The sequence below is a fragment of the Callithrix jacchus genome, chromosome 12 (assembly GCF_049354715.1).
Source record: "Callithrix jacchus isolate 240 chromosome 12, calJac240_pri, whole genome shotgun sequence".
NCBI lineage: Eukaryota > Metazoa > Chordata > Mammalia > Primates > Cebidae > Callithrix > Callithrix jacchus.
The window spans coordinates 64034269-64055266 of NC_133513.1; the positions used below are offsets into that span (position 1 = coordinate 64034269).

Here is a 20998-nt window from a genome sequence, read left to right on the forward strand (position 1 = left end):
CTTTCAAAAGCCTTATGTATATATAAGTTTATAATATTGCTTTCATTCACAATATAGCATTTCATCATAACATATTTTTATTTTAATCAAGAAACTCTTTAATTTCTACCTCTATTTCATTCTAACATCTAATCCACTGGAACTAGAATCTGAAATAATGTGCAGTCAATACAAATTTATGTTAAAAATGTAACATTTTATATTTCATGGGTTTTAGTATTAAGGGTAAAGGGATATAAGCAATATATGACTATTTTTTTAAAATAATTCTCAGTCTTTCATTTACAATGACTTATCTAAAGTCAGAAATTAATATAATTATAACATGCTATATTTGTATGATTTAAAACACACACACACACAAACTAATTTGATTGATTTACTTACAGAAAGCCATATCCTGGAAGATGTCAACAAGTGTATCATAGCCTTAAGAGACCAGGATGCTGATAATTTAGACCGTGCCGCCGGTGCTATCAGAGGCCGGGCAGCAAGAGTTGCTCACATCGTCACGGGTGAAATGGACAGTTACGAGCCAGGGGCTTACACTGAAGGTGTAATGAGAAACGTTAACTTCCTTACAAGTACTGGTAAGTCCATTGCCAATAACAGCTACACTCTTTCTCATATTTGAATCTACATAGCTACCAAATATTCATACATATGGGAAAGATTTCCATTTGTGTTGCTTCTTTTGACATACATTGCTATACTATCTGATCGGTGCTGGCACACTGTGGTTATACAATTTGAAATTTATCTCTGAGAAGTAAATATATTCATTGTTGAAAAGAGGTCTTCTACAAATGTACGCATTGTATAAATTACTCACAGGCCTTAGCCAGAAACCACTTAGAATGTATGTTAATGCCTTATCTGCTAGGAGATACAATTGGGCTGGCATGGTTTTAAGTATGTGATAGTCTCCAAACCCTCTGTTCACTGTATCATTAATATCCCCAGGTTTTTGTTTACATTTCTTAAACATAGGAAGTCTATCCTGTGTTGCCAGAGAAATGTTCTTACTTTCATCTGCAGTCTGTTTGCAAAACAGCGATTTGTTCTTGTACATAATCTTCTTTGATTGCATGGGAAATATGGAACCAGTATTTTGTTTTGGTTGCAGCATTCAAGTAATATTTTCTAAAATCAGCCAGTAAATGCCTAGTTTTTGACTCTTTCAGTAAAATGACGCTTTCAGAACTATTGTTAACATTTCTCCAAGAAACTTACAGAAGTGTCTGAATTCATATGTATTCATAAACAATGAGGACACTCAACTATTTGTATAAGTCATGATAGCAGAACTCTTTCCTGTGAAAACCCTTGTGAATTCGTGAAATCTTTAGGTTAAATATTTTTACTATCACCTCCTAACACTAGGATGATGATGGTGCCTCTGTGAGTCCTAAAATATCTGAAATTCCGTACTTAAGTTATCGATCCTAGAGAATCATTTTTCATGTTAAGCATATGGAATATGAAATTTGATATGCACATTGTTTAGCAAAAGGAGTAGATGAAACAAGAATGAGTCATTTTTTAAATTTTTCTTTTATTTTTGAAGCCAGTCCTTGAAATGAATTAAGAGAAACAAACCAACAGTTGAGTAATACTCACTAGAGACTAGGTCTGAAGCAGTATGCTGCGAGGCAAGCTTAGCAAAGTTTGCAGGGAACTGATGGTCCGTTTTGCTGTTTTTCTAGTAAGCTGATAAACAAAATCATTGATGAATCTTGGTATGCAGTTTTCTTATTATCTGTTTGAAATATTTCTAAAATAATGAGTTGCTAGCAATGTGGTCAGGAAAGATAAAACTCTAAATATTAAGTTTATGTTTCTATAGCCACTCCCCAAAGTCACCAGTGTCAAAAGGGCACGTAGTACACATGGAAGTTAATTTTTCAGTAAGTTGTGGTAATATATTTACTTGTTTAAAAAGATGATTGTGCTATGGTCATTCAGTATCTCTTCCCTAAACTAAATTTAAGCACTCCTTTCTTGTTGGTCAAAATCAAGTACAGAGTTATCTGGGTCCCTGATTTTTTTTTTTATACTTTCTGATAAAATAGAATGTTAAGTAAAAAAATGTAACAGTGTTTTTTTTTTTTTTTTTTTTGGACAAATAATTTCCGATCAGGAATTGATTAGGTAAAATCTAGCTGGACTAATATTTTGCCTCTGTCTCAGTTTTATAATCATGTTAGACTTATGAACACGCTCTTTTTGATCAGAATGTCTGGTGGAGGTACCAGATTTACAGTTTTATGCTCTATAGGCAAGAGTATGCCACTGTTTGCAATCATTTCAAAATCAGAAAATACTGAAAGTTATTTACACACTTAATTACAAGTTTGTTAATACCTCTTTGATTTATAATGACCTTTCCAGGTAGCTAATCAATATGGCTACATTATCACATTCAGAAGAGAAAAAAAGCTTTTTTCCTCTAATTAGTTGTATATAATTTTAATTAAAATTCTCTAGATAAATTATGTCCTATATCTCCCAAATATAATGAGTATAATATGAGTCTGGGTTATTGTATATAAACAGCACCTTATTAATAGTTTATGACTATTATAGTTTATGACATTCCAATTTTGTTAATTACTCAGATAATTTTTGGTGTATCTTTGAAAATCTTTCCATTTTTGTTTTTGACTAATTCCAAACTATTCTCCAAATACCTTTCCTTGAAATTTATGAAAGCAGGCCTCACTAAAGGGAATTCTGAGCAATAAATTAGATGAGAAAGCTAATTAGATCAGTTTGATCTTAACCAAAACTGAAAAACGTGAAAATGTTCTTTCCCATGGAGGTATTGTCTATGAAAGATACTTCCAACTATTCTGTCCTCCACAATTTGCTAACAGGAGATATTCGCCTTTGTTTGCATCTGCTTCACATCTTGGACTTATTTATAAATAATTATCAAATTAAATAATTGAAAATATCATGTTTTGTGTTGTGAGGCCTTGGTAGTTTACTTTTTAGCAAGTGAACAGTAATATATGGGGACTGTTTTTCTCTTTGTTTCCTTTTCTTTTACACAGTCCTCAAGTCTTAACCTTGCTTTCTGAAAATGACTTAATGAAGAGCTATTGTGAATTGTTTTTATTACCGAGACTTTACTATCTTTGCAAAATTTGCCTTAAAGTATTGTTATAAATGATGAAATATAAGTCATACTTATCTGAATCACAAAGAATGTTTTTAGAACATAGCACCTTTGGTTTTAATCAGACTCTACAGTTCATTAGTACATTTTCAAATTTTGATGATCTTCTAAGTATTTTCTCAGCATTAAGAAGTAGGGCTGCCCTATTATATATCAGAAATTTATATTGTTCACATACTCTCACAGTTGCTTTTGAGTGAAATGTAGTCAACATCTGGAATGTTACACTGCACTGAAATAGAAGCATAATATTGTAATCTTCATGTGAAATTCTTTATTCCACCCCCACTCTTCCCTGTTACTAAGCTCCTCCGCCTGTCAGGAATTATTGATGGGAAAGATAAGACATAATAGCTTTTCTGATAAATAAACCTTCTGGATTATATTGTGAAGGCTTACAAATTATGCTCTTAGTGTCAACTTCAGTTCTTTTGTACTATGTTGGAAAAAAACCTAAACTGGAAGTGGACTGACATAGGACATTTTTGTGTGATTTATGAACTCTATCAAATTCAGGAATCCGCAAGCCCAAAGCTTCTGTTGCAAACCTCCAAGCTCCACCTGGTGTTACTGTTAGCCAGGCTCATGAACCAAAACAGATCAGGTACAGCACATAAATGAATGTGACCAAGATATCCTGGTGGCATCCACTGTTGGCAATTGGAAGTGATGGCAAATAAAGGTTCATTCATCAAGTATCTGATGAGGCCAAGCCTGGAAACTGCATATCCAGAATTCCCTCCTTCTTAGAATGGACAAGTACAATATAGTTACTTTTTTTGTTTGTTTCAAAAGCAAACACGACAGTTGGAAGAAATTTTGAGCCAATAAATGTTTCTAAAATTTGGTTGTAAATTGTTTAGTCTAGTTTAAACAGCAGATACAGCTGTAAGGTATATTTCATTTAAAACTTAGTTTGAAAAAACTTTAATAGCAGTTGGCAACCCCTATCGATCCCTTTCATTGAATATAATTTACATATACATATCTTACATTCTGTAGCTTGATTAAAACATGCTACTTTTTCTGTATTGCAGCTCTGTCCTACAAGCTTAAGTAGTTATAAAAATTAATGGTTTTAGTTCTAGTAGTCCTTACCCTCTGCAGTCCAGCTGTGATTGAAAATTAGTAGTCTACATACTAGATATGACTCAGAGAATTTTTATATGGCCAGTGGAATTTTGATCAACGTAATTTTCACTGGAATTGGCCAGAGCTTAGTGGTGTCCTCTTTCTCATGAGCTTTGGCCATGGTCTCTACCACACCATAGTCTCTTCCACTCTCTCTCATTATATACCCAGTCTTCTTCGCTCACTTAATTTACCTTCTTGAACTCTGGAGGAATTTGATTTCACCTGAAATTTTATTTCTAACTTTTTTTTCTGATGTGAACCAAAAGGCACCTTGCACTTTACTTAATTTAATACTTCCAGAGTCGCAGGGACATGCCTTTAGGTGTTCTCCATGCCATCTCTCTTTTTCAATATCTCTACCCCTTGTTTCTCATAACAAATTCTATTCATATTTCAAGAAAAAGCTTATCTTTATGTCCTCAAGGAACCTTTGGCAATGATGAATTCTTTGTGTTCTTATGCCCTGTAGCACTTAAGGGACATGCCACTCAGTTATGTCATCTCAGACAAGTACATGCTATTGATATACTTCTCAGATATACTTACATAAAAATGGCTTTTCTTGGCCAGGCGCAGTGGCTCACACCTATAATCCCAGCACTTTGGGAGGCCAAAGTTGGCAGATCACTAGGTCAGGAGTTCGAGACCAGCTTGGCCAACGTGGTGAAACCTGTCTCTCCTAAAACTACAAAAAAATTAGCTGGATGTCACAGCATGTGCTTGTAATCCCAGCTACTAGGAAGGCTGAGGCAAGAGAATTGCTTGAACCCAGGAACCAGAGGTTGCAGTGAGCCGAGCCCTGGTACTGCACTCCAGTCTGGGTGATAGTGAGACTCTGTTTCAAGTTAAAAAAAAAAAAAAAGGCTTTTCTTTCAAAATGGACTATGAGATACAGGAGAAAAAAATACCTGTATTATTTCTGTTTGAATCTCTCCCAGGGCGTACCATGTGTCACGTGTTAGAATTAAAAAAAAAAAAAAATCAAAACCCAAAACGAAACCTCTTGAACTCTCAAAACCTCTTTAACAAAACCTCTATGGCTTTGCTAATTCTATCCTTGCAGTTGGAATGATTACCTTTTCTTCTCTACTGCCTGCTTAAAATATAATCATTCTAAACACTGTCTCAAATGCCACCACCTTTGCAAAGGAGCTTTTGATTCCCTTTCAGTTAGAATTAATTGCTCCATTATCTGTATTACTATGAGCTTGTCCTCTAGTTAATGTTTATTTCACTTTGCCTTTGATCATAATCAGCCATTTACATACAAGTTTCTCCCACTAGATTGCAATGTCTTTAAAGGCAGATACCACACTTTATTTGTTTTTATTTTCCCAGGTAGCATCTACACATAGTAGAGGGACCCAATGATCACTGATCACCAAGTCCTTCTCCAAAATTTAAATTTGAAATTTACTGCAGGATTACACTGTAAAACAGCCTAGTTAAACAAGAGAATAAGTTGTCATCTCAATTCAGGGAAGAAAAAAACCCACCTCAAAAGCAGTGGGCTGTGTCAAAGGAAGGGGCAGAGAAAAGATTAAGGAAGTGATTCATTACCGTCCAGCATTAGATCTTAATCACTTCCAGAAAACTTGGAGTCAGATTTTTAAAAGGTTCTTTAGCAAGCTTTTGAATAGTAGATCATGAATATTGTGTATTCAATTACTTACAAGAACAGTCATTGAACTGTATCTGTTGAAAGATCCCACTGAACCTAATTTCACTAATGCTTCCAGCAAATCCCTGTAAAGGGTAGTAACTATGCTTTTACATTCGGGAACCATTATTGGCAAATTTCCTCCCCTTGTCACAGTCTGAACCGGCTTTCAAATTATATAATTTCTTCCTTTTGGAATAAATGTTAATCTGACTCTTTTTTGACACAGAGAGCATGAACAAGAGATTTCTGTCTGCAGATCACTTGGCTAACCTGGATAACTGTGTGTCTTTGTGGTGATAATTCTAAAGTTGAAAATTAAATTACAACTCAACCTCTCTAAAGAAGAGTAAGATTTCATGGCCATGGAAGTAATTCTGTTCCCACAGGAGTGTGGGACTTTAGGTAACATTCTAAGTTGAAGAAAGTAGCTACTAGAATCTCTGAGTGGAAAAACTTGTTTCCTGTCCAAGGAAGACTAGATTTAAATAGGATCCAGATCCAGTTTAAGAACTAAAACGTGAATGTCAAGAGTCTTATCTTGCCATTTTAAGTAAATGGACATACAAACTTGTCAGAAAAAAGAAAGTGCTATAAAAACTGCGATCTTCAATATGTACTGTGTGATGCAAAATCTTTTCTGGCCTTTTGTACGTTGAGTAATCTAAAGTGCCACTGTTGGTAATAGCCTTATTTTTAAAAAATAATATATTCTGACACATTGGTAGAAATTGATTGTTAAAAGAGGAATAATATAAAGGGCTTAAGCGTGGATATTAAAGAGTCTCATAAAGAGGGGTTGAAATACTGCCAAATCTGGAAAATGTGAAATATGTAACTGATGTGGTTTGTCTGTGTCCCCACCAAAATCTCATCTTAGACTGTAATCCCCATAATCCTAATGTATCATGGGAGGGACCCGTTGGGAGGTAATTGAATCATGGGGGTGGTTTCCCCCATGCTGTTCTTGTGATAGTGAGTTCTCACAAGATCTGATGGTCTTATAAGCATCTGGCATTTCCCTTTCGGGCACTCATTCTCTCTCCTACCTCCCTGTGAAGAGGTGCCTTCTGCCAAGTTTCCTGTGACCTCCCCAGCGATGTGGAACTGTGGGTCAATTAAACCTCTTTTCTTTATAAATTAGCCATTCTCAGCTATTTCTTCATAGCAGTGTAAGAGCAGTGTGAGAATGGACTAATACAATAACTTTGAGAATTTTGCTAAATTAAAGATGAATTAAGGACAGTGGAGATGAATTGGCCTGGGCTGAAAGGAAGTGAGAATTTCTGGAGAATGAGAACCTGCTGTGTGGTTATTCACCAGAGCAAAGATATTACAGAGGTCTTGTACCTTCTTTAACTCTAGAATGCCTGTGACCAGACTCAGATGCATCTTATCCAGGGAAACAAGATATCATCTAGAAAGAGAAATAGTCACATCTTTCATTCTGATTCTACTTTCCCATATTTCTGTAAAATGACTAATTCAGATTTGCTCTATGGATCTTTATGTGCTAAAGGCAATAGAAAAATTATTTATGTTTAAAAGGATTAGACATGAGGTACTAGTTTTGGTTCTGGGTTGCAAACAACTGAAATTAAGAATGGCTAAATTAGGCAGAAAAAAACACAGGAAGACTGGAGAACAAGAAGAGAAAACTGGCAGACTGCAAGGGACACTTTACATGAAGTGTTGACACTTTATATGCAAGGGGCACTTTATATGCAAGGGACACTTTGTATGAAGAACCACAATTAAAGTCATCCCAAAGAACAGCCATTTGAAGTGCCATTCCAGGCCCCTCTGAACATTTAATGCCATTAAAGGGATCAGAACATTATGACACTGGACCCCACAGATGATACATCTATTTGCTACCACATTTCAGGTAGTTGTACCATTGGAATAAATCATAAACTATCCCTGCTTTTACCTCACTTACTTCAAATTCAACTTCCTGTCCCAAAAGCATTTTCTTAGCAGAGTTTGAATGATTTCCCTACGCCTTGGCTGTCAGCATACATAGGGGTGAGCACCTGGCCTTTGAGCTTCTTTGCAGACAGTGCTCTGCCTCATACTAAGACTCTTACACTGACAGATTCCCTGCATAATAAAGCACTTTGAATTCTGTTAGCAAAGGAGGAAGTTGGGGATGATGAGAAGCAGGAGAAGATGATTATCAATGAGGGAGCAAAAGGACCCAGAAAAAGGAAATTGAGGATTGATGTTGCCAATTGATGTTGGACATCCCTGGGACGATAGAACTACTTCCATCCACATACCCAACCAAGAGCATTGCCCTTCAGCAGCTTGTTGCAAAGCCAATACTTTTAGATGGTTTATGAAACCTTTAAAATAAGCATAAAAGCATGCTTTCTTTTTGGTAGATTTATTAAAGGAGGTATTATGATACCACTCCAAATCTACGTACATTCAAGGGAAGACATGCCATAGCAGAATATATGATGTGAATATGATTCTGTGGCCAAGACAGTAGCTTAATAAAATAATGTTTGTTTTGCTGCATCTATAAAAGCATAAAGGAGTCTATGAAGGTTTTCACAAAGGGGGAAAGTATATCCTTCAGTGATAAACTGAGGTTTCTTCTTTCTTTAACTACAGGACAAAATTTAATGGGCCTGTATCCTATTGTTTTTCAAATGTAGAGTGATACTGAAATGAACTGTATCATTTTGTTCTAAATCCAAAGGAATGGGTACTTTGACTTCATTAATTTTTTTTTGAAGTTTCCCTCTTGTTCTATATTCTTTTTTTCCCACAATTTTTAAATTACATTTTAGGTTTTGGGGTACATGTGAAGAACATGCAAGACAGTTGCATAGGTACACACGTGGCAGTGTGATTTGCTGCCTTCCTCCCCTTCACCTATATCTGGCATTTCTCCCCATGCTATCTCTCCCCAACTCCCGACCCCCCGCTGTCCCTCCCCTATTTTCCACAACAGACCCCAGTGTGTAGTGCCCCCCCTCCCTGTGTCCATGTGTTCTCATTCTCATTGTTCAACACCTGCCTATGAGTGAGAACATGTGGTGTTTCATTTTCTGTTCTTGTGTCAGTTTGCTGAGAATGATGGTCTCCAGATTCATCCATGTCCCTACAAATGACACGAACTCATCGTTTTTGATTGCTGCATAATATTCCATGGTGTATATGTGCCACATTTTCCCAGTCCAGTCTATCATCGATGGACATTTGAGTTGGTTCCAGGTCTTTGCTATTGTAAACTGTGCTGCAATGAACATTCGCGTGCATGTGTCCTTATAGCAGAACGATTTATAATCCTTTGGATATATACCCAGTAAGGGGATTGCTGGGTCAAATGGAATCTCTATTTCTAGGTCCTTGAGGGATTGCCACACATTGTCTTCCACAATGGTTGAACTAATTTACACTCCCACCAGCAGTGTAAAAGTGTTCCTATTTCTCCACATCCTCTCCAGCATCTGTTGTCTTCAGATTTTTTAATGATCACCATTCTAACTGGCATGAGATGGTATCTCAATGTAGTTTTGATTTGCATTTCTCTAATGACCAGTGATGATGAGCATTTCTTCATATGTTTGTTGGCCTCATGTATGTCTTCTTTTGTAAAGTGTCTTTTCATATCCTTTGCCCATTTTTGAATGGGCTTGTTTGTTTTTTTCTTGTAAATCTGTTTGATTTCTTTGTAAATTCTGGATATCAGCCCTTTGTCAGCTGGGTAAACTGCAAAAATTTTTTCTCATTCTTTTGGTTGCTGCTTCACTCTAGTGACTGTTTCTTTTGCCGTGCAGAAGCTGTGGAGTTTGATTAGGTCCCATTTGTCTATTTTGGCTTTTGTTGCTAATGCTTTTGGTGTTTTGACTTCATTAATTTTTAAGATTACTAAGTATGAGACATCTTTGTAATAGCTAGACTAGTGCTAAGATCATAGTGTTTGAAGCTTGGCAATGGTTCATACCTGTAATCCCAGGACTTTGGAAGGCTGAGGTAAGAGGATTGCTAGAGCCCAGGAGTTTAAGATCAGCCTCGACAACATAGTGAGACCCAGCTCTACAAAAAAAATATATATGTATATATATACATATACATATATATATATGCATGTATTAGGCATGGTGGTGCACACCTGTAGTCCCAGATACTTGTCAGGTTGAGGTGCGAGGATTTCTTGAGCCCAGGAGTTTGAGGTTCCAGTGAGCTGTGACTGCGCCACTGCACTCTAGGCTGGGGAACAGAGTAGGACCCTGTCTCAGATAGATAGGTAGGTAGGTAGATAGATAGATAGATAGATAGATAGATAGATAGATAGATGAATAAATAAGGCTGAGGGCGGTGGCTCACACCTGTAATCCCAGCACTTTGGGAGGCCAAGGCAGATGGATCACGAGGTCAAGAGATCGAGACCATCCTGCCCAACATGGTGAAACCCTGTCTCTACTAAAAATACAAAAATTAGCTGGGCATGGTAGGATGTGCATGTAGCCCCAGCTTCTTGGGAGGCTGAGGCAGAAGAATCGCTTGAACCCAGGAGGCAGAGACTGCAGTGAGCCGAGGTTGCGCCACGGCACTCCAGCAGGATGACAGGGCCAGACTCTGTCTCAATAAATAAAGAAAAATAAATAAAATCATAATGTTTACACAGCCACTGGCAAAAGAGAAGTGGCTTCTCCAGGCCTGAGGGTATCAGAGGCTCTACGGTTATCAAGCCGTCTTAGCTCCTTCCCAGCTACCTTGAGAGTTACGGAGCTCAGTATCTGAAAACTCCTCTCACTGACACACACTGGTATGCCTCAGCAGAGTTGTTAGGCCCTCTGGGTTAGACAACTGTCTACTGGGCAATCCAACAATGAAGTCTCTTTGACAGAGAATTACTATAAACTGTTTTATAAACTGTAACATAGTGTATGGTTTTAAAAATGTAAACCAACTGGCAGAAGGCTCCTCTCTTCCATTGCATCTCAAAAATCAGATTTATGAAACTACTGAAACAACTCCCTTCAGTTGTTGCAAGTATATCTATTTCATGTATTAACAGCTCTCAGCTGCAAAGACAGTTAATTTTACTTTTTTAGAAGTCTTCATAAATAGTCAGAAAAGTCTGGTTATATATTTATTGATGTGAGCTGATAAAAATTTTATATACTCATCTGTAAAACTAAATTCAAGGTTCAAGGTCACTGAGGCTAGAGAATAAACTGAGATAGTATGTCCCTTTTAGATTTTCGTCCCTCTGGTTTTGGAGTGAACGTAAACCGGGTGAAGTCGAGTGTGTAAATCAGATTGCCTTTTCCCTGGTGGTACTGGTGCAGGCAGCAGAACTTAATTGACAATAGCCTTCGCCATTTCATCCCCACCATGTCTTTCATGCCAATTTTTATGTGATTCCTCAGATGTAGTCCTGCTTGGGTAGGGGTTGTTACAATGGAAATAATTATATTGCCACGTTTTCAAGATAAGAGCAAGTTTAGTAAATGAAGAATTAAGCATTTCTAAGGTGAGCAATACCTATAGCTATTACAAAATAAGGCATATTGCATTTATGCTATCAGACTTCATGAACATAAAATCAAATGCTGAAAGGGAATATTGTTGCTAAGAAAAGGAAAACAAATTAGCAGGCCAACATTTGCAAATGACAATGTTATCTACAAGCTTTTTTAATAGATGTGAATATGTTATTCAGGAAATCAATTGTCTATTATGCATGGGTAATTTAAACACTAATTAGGTCTCTTTCACTTGGGTAAAAGCTATAAACAGTAGATATCACAAGATCATCAGTGAAGGAAGAAAGATTGCTTGACTAAAAGTGGAAAGGGTATTTTAAAGATAGTCACAATTGGAAAAACAATTGTGAAAGAAGAACAGGTGGACATCGATCAGGTGTCCAGTTAACCAGCTCAGGGAGGATAGAATTAGTTTGAAAAAAGCCAAGGAGTCTTTAGGCAGCTAGAAAGCTGTTTTCACCATGTGCCAAGCGATGATTTCTGCTGACATATATTTTCACTTCACAAATCAGAATTTCTAGCTCATAGTAATTTACAACTTCTTCTTTCATCAATTACAAAAGAAAGTATTACGGCTTAACAATACTACACAGCAGGCTAAGGACCTGGGAAGAGATTTCTTCTCCTGAAATGTATTAGTAACCCAGTGCTATCTTGCAAAATGTAATATATTCTGGTGATCATCCACCATTTAATTTTACTGTCTGCCAAAATCTGTAGCAGTTAAAGTTAAGTGAACAATTTATATTATAAAATTTCTCTGCTGATATAGGGATTTTTAAAGGTATCATTTATTATAAACACTGCTGGCAGTATTTCTTTAAGATTCCAGATATTCTAAAATCTAGTGTTGATTGTAGGTTATAGTGATTTAAGAAAGGTTATACACATTCCTTTACTACATGCCTCAAAATGCTTATGTAAAAAGAAAGAGGAATTAAAGTACAGATGTTGCTAAAAAATGAATTAGTTTTGAGGGAAGAAGTAAGTTAACATATTGTACTTCTCTTGCCATCTCCCCTACTTTATTTATTTAGAACTCCTTCAACAACTACTTCTATTTGTAAATAGGTGTCAATGTTTTTCCATTATTTGCATTTATTAATGTATTTGCCCTATCTTCACAATTACATTCAAATAACTGAGTCAAGGTACTAATAATGTTTTGTCTTTTTCATCTATTTAAAAAGCTAACACAAAAACAAACTGAAAAGATATAACTGTTCAGTTCCAGTCATATCCCTTTAAAATAACAGTAAAGGTACTTAGCTGGGCGTGGTGGCATGTGCCTGTATTCCCAGCTACTCAGGAGGCTGAGGCAGGAGAATAGCTTGAACCTCCTCCAGGAGGCGGAGGTTGCAGTGAGCCAAGATCGTGCCACTGCACTTCAGGCTGGGCAACAGAGCAAGACACTGTCTCAAAAAAAAGAAAAAAAATTAAAGGAACACAAAGGGGAATAAACTCATGATGGCAAATGCATGGATATAGGATTATCATAGGAAATAAAAAGATCCAGAAGATAGAAAGCAGCTGGACGCATGGAGATAGATGAAAGAGAGCAGCAAAAGCCTCTACCTAAATAAACTGCACAGAAGGGGTCTGCTGAGGAGCTGTGAGTTCCTGCCTGACTGTTGTTAGACTTCTTTTCACAACACTGAGTTCTACAAGGCAATGAAGGAATGGCTTCATGTTTCATGAGAATATTAATATGAACTTAGAATACTATATTCATCCAAATTACGTGGCAAAATAAAAAGGTTTTTGTGTGCGTAACAACTCAGAAAATGTAAATTGTGTAGATCCTGTTTGAGAAATGACTTGAAAACCATGCTCAAACAAAACAAAGGATGGAAAAAACAGATAGTGGATGTAACCCAGAGATGTAATGAATAAAATGACAAGTTGGCAGGTGCCTAGCAGGTCTGGAAAGCAATGGATCCAAATTAGAATACAAAGTCAGTGGGCTCCCAGGAAAATAAATGAATTCTAAAGAAGCCTGAAAAAGATTGAGAAAAACAGAATCACTACATTAGTCACATGATAAAGACAGCAATTCACTATCCTCTCTAAAATGTATTACTCTACCAGACCCCACCCAGGAGGCTTAGAATAACATGAACCTAACTACATGATCCTAAAACTTTAAAATTCTGCTTGCACTGTTATCAGCTTATGCTTGACTTTTTGTATTTGTTCAGTTTCTGTATTTGTCATGTCTTTTGTCACATGGCAAACATTTGTTATTTCTTTTGTTTTAAATAATCATTTGGAAAAGAGCTATCTTACAACTGGACTGGAACTCTCCATGGTGACCTGGAGGTCTGATAGTGACTTTTGGCCACCATAAGAAGAAGTGAACTAGTTCATATTTATAATACATTGTTTAAGTGGAAATTGCCTTGCTAGTATCCAGAGCCAGCTTGTTTACATTGTTTAGGAGTCTGTAGATAGACAGGTACACACAAGCTAACCAGTTACATAGCATGGCTTGGCTATGTGATCAGAATCTTCAGTTGCACAGCATAGCCAAGCCATGCTATGTAACTGAAGATTCATAATCCAGAGATGAAGCACATCCTGTGTGACTGAGAAGGAATTCTGGGTAGCTGTGCAAGTCTCCCAGGCCTAGGTGTGTGGCCTATGCATTCTTTCTTCTGCCGTGTTGTGTTTCTTACATTGAATAGGTCTTCTGTGAGTAGTTTCTCTAGAATTCTGCAAAAGCTTTCAATTATCCAACACCGTCTGTAACTGTTATAGTTATGTCATTTATTTTATTTAAAAAAACACTGAAATACTAGAACATACACATATACAGAGACACACACACATCTACCTTAATATACAGAGTTAAGCAAGTGGTTACATTAGGTTTCGTTGCTAACTGCTCTGTTTTTGTTTTTTGTTTACTTTTTTAAATGTGCTCAGTAAGCTTTGATACTTAGACCATCTCAGTCCATTCAAACTGCCATAACAAAATATCTTAGTCTGGGCAAGTTATAAACAATAGAAATTTATTGCTCACAGTGCTGGAGGTGGGGAAATTCAAGATCAAAGAACCAGCAGATTCAGTGTCTGGTGAGGATGCATCCCTCATGGATGGTGTGTTCTAAGTGGTGGAAAGGAGAAACAAGCTCCATCAAGCCTCTTTTAAAAGGGCACTTACAACTGTTCATGAAGGCAGAGTCCTCATGATCTTCATCTTTTAAAGGCCCTACCACTCACTTAATGCTATTGTATTGGTGAATAGGTTTCCACATATAATTTTGGGGGAACACACATTTATAGATAATAGCATAGAATGTGTGCAGTCAGAATTGCTGAAATCATGTTATTTTTCTCAGAAAACTTTCCAAGCTCAAAAACCTTAGTGACTAAAGATTTTCACTAACTTACACATTACACCTAACTGACTTAACATATATCTCATAAGTGAATCAGCAAATCTCTCGAGCACTGACTCAGCCTTTTATGTCCTTTCCTGCAACAGTGTGAGCTGTCCACCAAATTATAGCTTCCTTACTCTGCCTTTTTAAAAACTGAGAACTGCAACAGATATTATCCTCTCTGTATTACTTATTTATGCTGCATAGCAAATTTCCCTAAAATTTAGCAAATTAAGACAATGAATATTTACTGTCTAATAGTTTCTGAGTGTCGTGAACTTGGGAGCAGCTAAGCTAGATAGTGTTGGTCAGGGTCTCCTGTGAGGTTGTATTCACCCTGTTGGCCAGAGTTACAGTTATCCAAGTCTCATCTGAGACTGAAGAATCTGCTTCCAAACTTATTCACATGGTTTTGTTGGCAGGAGGCTTCAGTTCCTTACTACATGGGCACCTCCATATGCTGCCAATATGATTTCACAGCGTGGCACCTCAGTGTGAATGATCCAGGTGTGTGTGTGTGTGTGTGTGTGTGTGTGTGAGTGTGTGTGTGAGAGAGAGAGAAGCCTAAGATGGAAATCAACATCTTTGTATAACCTGACTTCTGAAGTGGTATATCACCGCTTTTCCTATACTCAATTTGTTATAAGCGATCATGGCATGAATCCCAGGAGGTGGATATCACTGGACCACCTTTCAGGTTGCCAACTACAACTTCTAAATGGCTTATATTCTGGATATGCTTGATATGGTCCCATGTCACCAAATAGACCATATATTTTTAGTGTACATATCTCTTAAACCCTCCCTGTTTTCTGGCCTGACATTTAATATCGGAAATGTTAGCAAAGGACCTGGCATACAGTAGACATTCATCAAATATATGTTAAATGGATGAATAACACAAGGCACAGATTACCATGGATCTTTCATAGAGCTGATTGATTGATAGTACAGAATAATATGGAAGAGGAAATCCTTTCCATTGCTAATTCATGCAACATGGTTGTATCATTTTAGAAATATAGAGGACCATAAGTATTGCTGTAAATATCACTTTATGTGACATGGTCATGTAGAAATATCATTACATAGAAAATGTGGAAAACCAAAATTCTAGATTTAGGTTTACTGTGATATAATTGTGAAAATCCCTTAAACTCTCTATATTTAAGTGCTAAAAGAGGGTTAACTAGAGATCTTCAATGTTCTTCTTAAAACTTTACTCAAACCTTTTAAAAATAAATCTTACTTCTTAAACCATTTTACTTAAACCTTTTAAAAATAAATCTAAGAGTCATTTATCTATGATGTTTTCATTAATTTGTTATTTAGCTGTTTTCAAATTCTTAAAATTCTACATCTTTTTAGTAACTGAAGAATAAAATGTCCAAAATATAAAAAGCATTGTTTTTTAATTTTGTAAATAGTTTTCTGCCAATCTTATATATTTTTCCTTCTGGAGAACTAGATATTTTGTTGATACATAATTTTTTATTTAAATTTTTTTTAAAAGTTGAGATGGGATCTCACTGTGTTGCCTAGGTTGGTCTCAAACTTCTGGGCCCAAGTAATCCTCCCACTTCTGCCTCCCAGAGTTCTGAGATTATAGTCATGAGACACCATGCCCATCCATTTTGTCCATATTTTAAATAATTTTGTTGTTGTTATTGCTGTGGCTCTAATGGTTATAAATTACTTATTTGTGACCAGGTGTGATGGCTCATGCCTGTAATCCCAGCACTTTGGGAGGCTGAGGGTGGCAGATTGCCTGATATCAGGAGTTCAAGACCAGTCTGGCCAACATGGTGAAACCAAGCATTTTTATTTATTTTTTGTATTTTGGATAGGGTTTCTAAAATAATACAAAAAGAAAAATAGCTGGGTGTGGTGGTGTGTACCTGTAATTCCAGCTACTTGGGAGCCTGAGGCAGGAGAGTTGCTTGAACGAGGGAGATGGAGGTTGCAGTGAGCCAAAATCACACCACTGCACTCCAGCCTGGGCAACAGAGAGAGACTCTGCCTTAAAAAATAAAAATAAAAGTAAATAAATAAATAGCTTATTTGTAAAAATCAAATAAAATAAAACAAAAAAGAACAATTTGTCAGGTTTGTCAAAAGAGAGAAATACATAAAGACTAAGCAATTTAGTTTCTTGTAGTTTAGTAGGCAAATACTATTAGTAGACATTAAAACCAAAAGCTACATTAGAATTTTAGCTCTAGTACTTAGCAACAGTAAGTGATCTTAGGCAAATTACTTAACCAGTCTAAGCCTTAGTTCTGTCATCTATAAAACAAGGGCAGCAAAACTTATCTCTTTTAGGTTTTGTGATAATTTACATTGAATAGATCTCTTGAAATGCCTGCCTCAAAGTCTTATGTCTGTAAATAGCAAGTTATTAATATTGTTGTTATTATTGGATGGAAATATAGTAAAACAATGCTTGGTTAGATTTTCATGTGATTTACCTTCTGAATGAAGTGAAAAAATATTAATGTGTAGTATATAAGACATAAATCACAGAAAACAAATACTGAGATTTGTTAAAAATGGAGTAAGTATACCTTTCCCTCCCTCTTCCACTGATGTCAACTACAACTTTGAACATAATACTTAAAGCAAATCTTGGAGGACTCTGTAAAGTAAAGAATAGCAGACTAGAGAGGAGGTCAGAGTCTGAAGAATGACCCCATGCATAATATGTTCCCTAGACTCCCCTTTTTTACCCCATATTTTCTGGCATAGACTCTTCTGCAACCTGAATCTGGGAACTGTGCACTAAGCATGGACAAAAAAGCTCCACCAAAACTCTTTCTCAGGCCAGAGGACAGATAAGTAGGGGTAGGGGTATGAGATGAAAGTCATTTAACTCTCATAGGCTTTGAACATGCTGTCGAGCACTGGCGCTGTGGCTCACGCCCGTAATCTCAGAACTTCAGGACGCCAGGGTAGGCAGATCACCTTAGGTTGGGAGTTCAAGACCAGCCTGACCAACAAGGAGAAACCCCCATCTCTACTAAAAATACAAAAAATTAGCTGGATCTGGTGGTGCATGCCTGTAATCCCAGTTACTTGGGAGGCTGAGGCAGGGGAATCACTTGAACCTGGGAGGTGGAGGTTGCTGTGAGCAGAAATTGTGCCATTGAACTCCAGCCTGGGCAACAAGAGCAAAATTCCATATCAAAAAAAAAAAAAAAAAAAGCAGTCCACTAGTCCACTTCAGAGGTAGTGGTGGCAGCAGTTTCCTTGCTGACTGAAGAAAAGTAAAGAGAAAATACAAATTATGAATACCAGGAAGGAAACAGGATAATACTACAGAGCCATGAGCATTAAAAGGATTATAATAAAATACTACAAACAACTCTATGCATATACATTTAATGAACTAGATGAAATGAACCAAGTGCTTGAAGGACACCAAGCTTTAAATGTAATTGAACAGATAATAATGAGTGTTGGGGAGGATGTGGAGAAATTGAAATCCTCACACACTGCTGGTGGGAATACAGAATAGTACAGCTTCTTTGGAAAATGGTCAGACTGTTTCAAAACAGTTAAACAGTTACTATCTGACACAGCAATTCAATTCCTAAGTATATAACTAAGAGAGAGAAAAAAGATATGCCCACACAAAAACTTATACATGCATGCTTATAGCAACATTATTAATAACCCTAAGGTAAAAACAACCAAAATGGTCACCAACTGATGAATGGATAAACAAAATGTAGTGTATCTATACTGTGGAATATAACTGGCAATTTAAAAAATGAAGTATTCATACATACTATGTAATAGTACTGATACATACTATATAATAGATATAAAGGATGACACATACTACATTATTTCAAGTGTAATAATATTTGAAAACATTATCCTAAATGAAAGAAGCCAGTCAAACACTACATATTATGTGATCCCATTAATATAAAATGTTATTTCATAGCAGATAATAATAGGCAAATATACAAGCATGTTTGAGATTGATAGCTGGAGTACAGAGTTTCTTTTTGGAGTGATAAACATATTCTCAAATCGACTGTGGTGATAGATGCACAACTTTGTGAATATACTAAAACACATTGAATTGTATAGTTTAAAAGGGTGACTTGCATGGTAAGTAAATTATAAAGCTGTCAGAAAAGACACTGAAGAAGATAGAGACATATTGAATGCCCTGTATCTGATATAGAAATTAAATTGGTAGTTTAAAGTCTTTCAAGAGATAAAATTCCAGGCCTGGATAGGTTCCCTGGTTAATTCTACTAAACATTGAAACGTAAAAGGAATAATATTGAATATAATCCCAAAAGATTAAAAAGATGGACCACTTCTAAACTCATTTCACTAGGCCAGCAATACCTCAGGGATCAAACTAAACAAAGACTTTAAAAGAAAACAAAACTACAGACAAGTATTTCCAATGAACATAGATGCAAATACCTGCTACAAAATATTAGAAAATCTAACTCAGCAATAAAGAGTAATAACTGTACAACCAAGTATTATTTATCTCAAGGATACAGGACAGTTTAAAATTTAAAAATTAATTATTGCAACCCACCATATTAACAGACTAAAAGGAAAAATCAAATGATCATATCAAAGATGCAGAAAAATGCATTCAACAAAGTTCTGATTTATTCATAATAAAAATATACATTAGAAATAGAAAGGGATTTTCCTAATTTGATAAAAGGTATCAGAAAAAAAATCCCAAAGCTAACATCATTCTTAACATTAAAAAAAAAGAATGCTTTCTTCCTAATAACAGGAACAAGTCATTTCACTGCTCCTTTTTAATATTATATTAAAGGTTCTAGTCAATGCAATAAAGCAAAAGAAAGATAAAAGGCATTATAATGAATATAAAAGAAAAAAATACAACTTTTTCTATGTACAGATGACATAATTGTGAATTCCAAAAATCTACTGTATTTTTATATGCTAGCAATGAACAATTGGAAACCAAAATTATAAAAAAAAATACCAGTTACCACAACTTCAAAAATTAATATATGTAAGTATAAATCTAAAAAAATGTGCTGCACCTGTATTTTGCCAGAAACTACAAAATGCTAGTCAAAGAAATTAAAGAAGACTTAAAAAATGGAGTGATGTATCGATGTATCATATTCCATTATTAGAATACTCGATATGATGAGAGTATCAATTCTTCCTGTTGATCTGTAAACTTATTATAATACCAGTCAAAATCTTAGCAGAATTATTTTCTAACTCTATATAAGCTGACTCTAAAGAAAGAATTACAAAAATCATTTATATGGAAAGAAAAGGAACCAGAATAGCCAAAAAAAAAAAAAAACAATAACAACAGCAAGACAAAACAAGCAAAGTTTGAGCATCCACTCTACCTGAGTTTGAGACTTACACTATAAAACTATAGTAATTAAGGGTGATATTTGCAAAAGAGTAGCCACACAGATCAATGAGGTGTTTTGGAAAGTTCAGAAATCAAACGATTATTGATGGAAATACCAAGATAAATCAGTGGAGAACGAAAGCCTTTTCATCAAGTGGTGTTGGAACAATTAGACATTGAACCTCAATCTACGCCTTACATCATATACAAGAAATGACTAAAAGTAGATAATAGCTTTAAAATACAATAGAAAACTCTGAAAAGAGAATATAGGAGAAATTTTTGTGACTTTGGTTTGGCATTGTTAGATACAACACCAAGTGATGACATAAAAAAAATTGTAATTTGATTTCATCAGAAGTTAAAAAAATGCTCTGTGAAAGACACTGTGAAAAGAATGAGAAGTCATAGAACGGGAAAGAGCATTTGCATTATCATATCATACTCCTCAAAATGCATCTAGAATATATGAAACAGTGTAAACATTCAAAATTAAGAGTTCCCTATTCCATAGCAAAATAACAATAATAACACAAATTTTTAAAAATTAAGAGTTATTCTGTTTTATGTTTCTAAGTGCTACTGACATATTGTTCTCAAGGGTTAGAGGAAAACATCATTCATAGAGGGTTTATGATGTATCAAAGGTATGCTAGGTGATTTGCATTTGCCATTACATTTTATCCTGGTAACAGCCCTATGAGCATAAAATTATCTTCATTTTAAAGATGTGGATAAAATAAT

At 35.7% G+C, this 20998-nt stretch overlaps 1 protein-coding gene across 5 annotated transcripts in view; it reads left to right on the forward strand.

The window, feature by feature from the left end:
- Positions 1–20998, forward strand: part of CTNNA3 (catenin alpha 3) — a 1887341-nt gene that overhangs the window by 1379554 nt on the left and 486789 nt on the right. For all 5 annotated transcript variants that reach the window (XM_078345825.1, XM_035266221.3, XM_078345826.1 and 2 more), the window contains one exon: positions 390–590. In XM_078345825.1, the coding sequence (XP_078201951.1) occupies positions 390–590 (201 nt within the window). The remainder of the gene's footprint in view (positions 1–389; positions 591–20998) is intronic.